Source organism: Eschscholzia californica, unplaced genomic scaffold, assembly GCF_041429995.1.
Source record: "Eschscholzia californica isolate CP2 unplaced genomic scaffold, dmEscCali1.0.p SCAF_2, whole genome shotgun sequence".
In the NCBI taxonomy this organism is placed as follows: Eukaryota; Viridiplantae; Streptophyta; class Magnoliopsida; order Ranunculales; family Papaveraceae; genus Eschscholzia; species Eschscholzia californica.
The window spans coordinates 46,496,032-46,502,590 of NW_028238309.1; the positions used below are offsets into that span (position 1 = coordinate 46,496,032).

Below are 6,559 nucleotides of genomic sequence, written 5' to 3' on the forward strand. Positions count from 1 at the left end.
TGTGCTTCAGACTTCAAAAACATCTAAAGATGCAAAAAACAAGAGTAGAAAGGATTTGTCGATACTACTAATGTTACTGAAGAACCCCTCAAAAACAAATCGTCATTGGTGCGAGGACGACAAAGGGTAAAGATCCTCCTTCGTCTTCCTTGGAAGATCTCAAAGAGAGAAAGAGGTTGGAGAGTGGATAAGATGAGAATGTGAAGAAGTAGAAGAGAAAAACAAGTTAAAAAAATTCATAAAGGTTGCCAACAATAGGCCGACAAAACCAGACGCCCACATTCATTTTTGGTAGCGGAGAAGAGAAAAATAACAGAGAGAGATTATTGGGTAGGTGCTGTATTAACGGTGTTATAAAAAAAAAGGGTCATTTCTTAAATTATAAAATTAGGGGGGCCAAAAGAGAAGGTGGTGAGAGACTGGGGGACCAAAAGAAATAAACCTCCCGAATCACAAATAAGAGGGGTAATTAAACTCTAATCCTACCCAAATTGCTGTGATTTTACTTATCCAAATCTAAAACTTATCTTTTTCACCAAAACAGGAAGGTATCTCAATTATCCTAATCTCTCTCTAAACCGGATTACAAGACCTTAATTTTCCTTATAAATACAAGTTGACTAATCACTTTTCTCTCAGCAATTTCTCTCTCATCTTCTTTGTTTTTCTTCACCTTCCCTATTCTTTTTCTTCACCACTCTGACTTTTTTTCTGTGAGATTTTTTTGAAAAACTAGTAGTAATGGAGATTGATTTGACACCAAGATTGTCCAAAACAGTGAATGGAGGAGAAGGAGGATCATACATGTCATGGTCTCCTTCTGAACTGCCCATGCTCCGTGAGGGTAATATTGGTGCTTCCAAACTCTCTCTCCATAAGAATGGTCTCTCTCTTCCTTCTTACTCTGATTCTTCCAAGGTTGCTTACGTTCTTCAAGGTATATTATTCTTCTTTTATTGTTTTTTCAGTTGTATCCATCAAAGAAGTTATAGGGTTTAGTGTTTATATAAATGGGTATTTGATTTTGATGTTCATCTCAGTTTTATTCATCCACAAAATCGATTCATTATTGTGATTTAATCTTTAATACTTGATGTTATTCTTTTTTCTGATCTATTAGTGTATAAGTATTTAGAGGGCTAATTGAATGAATCTCTGCCTAATCTGGTTTTTTATTTACTTGTTTTTCTGGTAAGCATCAATGGTGGTACTACTAGTTTATGTCCCTCATGAATCATGATCACAATTACAATAACAATCATATAAAAAGTTGTTTACGAATTTTAAATTCATATAACCACCACCATTACTATAATATGCTTGTGCTGAATGATGATAGGGGTTCCCCATTGTCGTTTTATGATTTAATAATATATATAAGAAACATAACACATGTTCATTAACTTATTACTTAATTGTTTAATTGAAAATAATCGACATCTACTAATGTTAACTTATTACTTATTTGTGCCAATATGTTATGTTCTTCAAAAGGTGCTAAGCGTTGAATGGTGAAACTATAATATGATCATAAAAACACATGTAAACTAACCATACCTCAATCTTCTTTATGCTCTCAGGTAGCGGTAGGGCTGGAATTGTCCTCCCTGAAGCTGAGAAGGAGAAGGTGATCTCGATCAAGGAGGGGGATGCAATCGCCCTCCCCTTCGGTGTTGTCACATGGTGGTACAACAAAGATGACACCGAACTTGTTGTTCTCTTCTTGGGTGATACTTCTAAGGGCCATAAAGTTGGAGAATTCACTGAGTTCTCTTTGACTGGTTCCAATGGTATCTTTACTGGATTCTCAACTGAGTTTGTTGGTAGAGCATGGGATTTGGAAGAAGATAAGGTGAAGGCACTTGTTGGAAGCCAAAAAGCCAATGGAATTGTTAAGCTAGCTGATGATGTCAACATGCCAGAGCCGAAGGAGGAAGACAGAAACGGGATGGCTTTGAATTGTTTGGAAGCACCTTTGGATGTTGATATTAAGAATGGTGGACGTGTTGTGGTCTTGAACACACAGAACTTGCCTTTGGTTGGAGAGGTTGGACTTGGTGCTGATCTTGTCAGGTTGGATGGGAGTGCTATGTGCTCGCCTGGTTTCTCTTGCGATTCAGCTCTTCAGGTGACATATATCATTAGGGGTAGCGGTCGTGTTCAAGTTGTTGGGGTTGATGGTCGCCGTGTCTTGGAAACAAGAGTGAAGGCTGGTAACTTGTTTATTGTTCCAAGGTTCTTTGTGGTCTCAAAGATAGCCGATGAGGATGGTTTGGAATGGTTCTCCATTATCACCACTCCTAAGTAAGTTACTCTAATCTCTTCTCCATTATCATCTGTCTATTTAAGTGTTCGTCTAATCAATGTCTGCAGCAATGAGTGCTAATTGTCTATATTGATTTTGCAGCCCAATATTCAGTCACTTAGCAGGAAGGACATCGGTATGGAAGGCTCTGTCTCCTGAAGTTCTTGAGGCTTCATTCAATGTTGCACCTGAAGTCGAGCAGCATTTCCGTTCAAAGAGAACTGCAGATGCCATCTTCTTCCCACCACCCAATTGAGATTAAGGATGAAGAATAGTAGTTTTATTTTGCCTTTTGCCTTTTTCTTTTTTCTTTTTGATTGCAAGTTTAATAAATGAGAAGATTGATTACTTCCTTACATCTTGGTTTGAAAATTAGTTATATATATATATATATATATATAGATCGAATGCTTTTAAAATTTAATGATTCTTCTGTTTTGAGAGTTAATGAGAACTAAAATCATGATTGAGAAAGCTCTGTATAGTTGCAGTTTTGGCTATTCTCTGTTTTGGGTTCTCTTTTAATGTCGTCGAAATTCCCTGTATCTAGAGAGACAAAATTTAATTCTTTCGCCGCTTACCAATTCTCTCTTTAGACCTTTCCAAGAAACCCCTTCTACCTCCTTACTAAAAAACCAACAAGTATTGGAGAAAGTAAAAAAAGCTAAACTAGAGAGTGATCCTCGTAAAACAAACAATTCCCGCCTAATGAAAGCACAGAAGTTATAAAAATGGAGTTTTTTAAGGAGAAGTTAGGTCAGATGAAGGTATGCTCATTCATATTCATGTCAGAAACTTCTAACCAAACCATCCCTTCCAATAGTGATATATACAAATACCCTTCACAAAACATTATATAATACCACTGTCCATAAACAACTATTCTTGTTGACAAAGCAGCATAGACCCTCTCAAGAATGATGTACCTGTGCATGCTCAGGTTTGTGTGTGAACTCATAATCTAGATGAACAAAGGCACGTTCTATCTCAGGTAAGCGCTCAAGCTTCTCTTGCAATGCCTCTCCAATGTCATGTGCCTCCTTCAATGGCATTTCAGATGCCAGTACAATATCAACTTCAACAAAGTAGTGAGACCCAAATGTATAAGCACGGACAGTGTCGATGTGCCTAATAGCTTTGTGATGGTTCCAACATAGGTACGTTAGTTTCTGTAGATACTCGGGCGCTGCTGTCCTTCCTACGAGAGAGTTCACATTTTCAAGTACTGTCACCGACCATGTCCGAATTGTGTACATTGATAACTGCAGGAGATTCCAGAATCAAGTTAATAGACTGAAGAATCTATTCTATTCCACATGCCTTTATTCCTACATCGGTCAAGTGAACCGTGAATTTGGCGCGTAAATCGGCCAGGTGGAGAATCCACGGTAGACATAGGGCCTTGCCACAAACACACACACACACACACACACACAAAGAGAACAAAATCACTTACGATGATAGCTCCAACAGGGTCCATCCAGTCATCGAAGTAGTTTGCAAGTAATGCAGCTATAAGGCCAATGATATTGGTGACAACATCAAAAAAATGATCTTGGGCATAAGCTTTGATGATTTCATTGGTGAAAGATCGACAGTAAATAACTAAGCAAAACTTAACTGCTGTTACAGACACCATTATGCCAATTACCCAATATTGTTGTACCTTGCTCAAGCTGAAATCATGCTGTGGTTAAAAAGCACAGAAACAATAAACTGAATTAGGTTTGGCCAACACTTTGGCAATCACAATTCTAAGTGTCTTTCCTTGATGAGAACTATCGTCTTACATGAGTTATTAGTGTACGTGCCGACTCCATGATAATCTGCAATCCAAGAGTCGCCATGACAGACGCAAAAACAAGGATTCCCTGCTCATGTCAATTTTAAATCTAGATTAAACCATGTTGAATGTATGAATAGCTATGGACGTTATAATTCTAAAACCCACATAATCAACATCATATATTCAAGAACCTGATTCAGACATCTTATCTTACTCAGTGGTTCATCGATCCTTAACACAAATGCTAATATCGGATAAATTTTCTCAACCGGGAAGATGTTAAGAATCGTTTCTTTCTTTAATTTAGTTAGATCAAACAGTAATTTCTTTTTCGATCTTCTTTACTATCATAGTACCACGTACAAAAGCACGCTAGAGTTGTCAAAACATAAATATAACAATGACCACATTGATTCCGCATACGAGCTAATGTTTGAAGATCAATCTATTGGAAGGGGTAAGAGAAGGTGACTAACCAATGGTTGCATCCTTTTTTTCCCAATAGGGTATCGATATGGATTTGGTGTCTTCATAGAGAATGCAGTAAACCACAAAATAAAACCCGATAAAAGATCAAGAAGTGAATCCAATGTGGACGCTATGATAGCTAAAGAAGCACTCTGGATTGAGGCAAATACTTTTCCCACAAAAAGAACCATGTTTGCAATGTTTGATATTCTGATTGCCATATTCTCTCTAGCAGCCAACTTTTCCCGCTCTTCCTAAAAAGAAAACACAAAAAGTATGTCCATTCATTGCACGTTAATGCACAAAAACCGGTGAAATATTGATGTACAGACTAAAGCAATGAGAAAGGCATATAGTATGAACCTTAGTCATTTCGGGAAGGAAACCGTGATCAGTTAAGGCATCCATTTCGTTGAACCCATCCAACATTTCTACTTGTTGTTGGTAATACTCCGCCACCTCGTCATCTTGACCTAAACCCACCAAAAGAATCATATAAGGCGAAAAAGTCATGACACAAGTTATGCGTTAATTATATTACTTCAAGTAATCTCCTTATTTCCATTCAAGAAACTTCTTTGGTTAATCATGGAGAAGACCTTTCTTCTCAACAAGGACTTCCCTTATTTTTTTTGAATTGTCAGTGTGCCTCGAACCCTTGGCCTCTAAGGTGGAAGACTAAACCTCTTACCACTCCAAACAAGGGTTGTTGGCACTTACCTTATTTCGTCAAGGAAGATTCATAATAAATAAGAAAATTATCTTGATACAACAACATTAGGACCTACTTCTAGTAAAACCTAATTACGGAAATGATACGGAATAGTTCTTAGCATATGAAGCAGAGTAGGTATTAGAAGCAAATAAACGAAAATACCGAAACAAGCTAAGAACTATCTAATCCAAGTCTTACTCCAAGAAATGTGGAATCAATTTTGAATTTGGTTTTTCATCATATAAAAAGCCAGAGTTCATTAGAAAAAAAAAAAAGTCAGCTTATCCAAATTCTCTTCTACTTGAAATCAGAGGGTAAAACAATACTTATTAAAGAATCAATTAACAACCCAAATCAATAATAGATTGAATTGGTCAAAGTTACAGTTGAAATCATATTATAAGTAGTAATAACCTAATGAAATCCCATACAAGTAAGAAACCCACCTCTAATTCTTATGTTTTTTTTTTTGTTGATGTTGTTTTTCAGATATATCAGATTAAATAGTTAGGCCAGGAAAATAAAATTCTCAAGAAGAACAAGTTGATGAAAGTAACTAAACAAAGAATAAATGCTAACAAATAAAGCAACTTTACTGAATGAGAAGAAATTCCCACAAAAGGAATAGTCAAGATACTCAAAGTTTTAATATTTTACCTAAACAACCAAGACATTTATGAAAAGCATGACTATTTCTTTCATTAGGTTGTGAACGTTGAAACCCATCAAAGTTCAACCTCCATGATCCTTCTTCATTATCTGATTCTGTCAAAAGATGTACTTCTGACTCATTACCCACACCATCGGAAGTCACAGGAGGATCCACCATTCTTCTAATGAAATTCAATCCTATAAGAGAAACAGAGAGAGGGTAGTGAAATGAATATGAAGTAGTGAGATTGTTGTTGGTGCCTAATAAGTAGTAGTAGTTGGAAGAACTGTAATATTGGCGTGGGGAGAAGCACGTTCAAAATGGGGGAGATACGTTGGAAGACACGTAGAGAGAGCACTAAGCTATGTGATATTGGAAGTTCCAATGTACCTAATAACTTTGTTTATAACTTTATTATTAGAGTTTGCCAATGGCGCCAAGAAAAAAAACCTCATCTATAAGTAAGAAACACATGACCATATAATTGCTAGAGTTTGGCACTAGTGACAGGGTAGTGGCTGGCTTCAATGTGGGTTGCCGAATTCCGAAGGCGCGACACCTTCTGCCCGTAGCGAGTCGTGACTAACTGACTCGGGGTGGTCTGTGTGGGAGGACACAACTTCTTTACGACTA

The 6,559-nt window shown here is 37.0% G+C and overlaps 2 protein-coding genes across 3 annotated transcripts; one reads left to right on the forward strand and one right to left on the reverse strand.

Annotated features, from left to right (window-relative positions):
* The first annotated feature begins 488 nt into the window (after positions 1 to 488).
* On the forward strand, positions 489 to 2,779 carry LOC147558407 (11S globulin seed storage protein Ana o 2.0101-like). Its single transcript, XM_086660065.1, has 3 exons — positions 489 to 937; positions 1,581 to 2,304; positions 2,408 to 2,779. The coding sequence occupies exons 1-3, from the start codon at positions 742 to 744 to the stop codon at positions 2,559 to 2,561; spliced, it is 1,074 nt and encodes a 357-aa protein (XP_086516191.1). The 5' UTR covers positions 489 to 741; the 3' UTR covers positions 2,562 to 2,779.
* Positions 2,780 to 3,062: 283 nt separating this feature from the next.
* Positions 3,063 to 6,314, reverse strand: LOC147558408 (metal tolerance protein 5-like). 2 transcript variants are annotated; one of them, XM_086660063.1, is made up of 6 exons: positions 5,932 to 6,314; positions 4,923 to 5,032; positions 4,568 to 4,813; positions 4,096 to 4,176; positions 3,762 to 3,992; positions 3,063 to 3,567 (listed from the first exon to the last, which is right to left on the reverse strand). In XM_086660063.1, the coding sequence occupies exons 1-6, from the start codon at positions 6,101 to 6,103 to the stop codon at positions 3,217 to 3,219; spliced, it is 1,191 nt and encodes a 396-aa protein (XP_086516189.1). In that variant the 5' UTR covers positions 6,104 to 6,314; the 3' UTR covers positions 3,063 to 3,216. The 2 variants fall into 2 exon arrangements, with proteins under 2 accessions (XP_086516189.1, XP_086516190.1); XM_086660064.1 differs by lacking the exon at positions 5,932 to 6,314 and adding an exon at positions 5,721 to 5,904.
* Between the last annotated feature and the right edge of the window lie 245 nt (positions 6,315 to 6,559).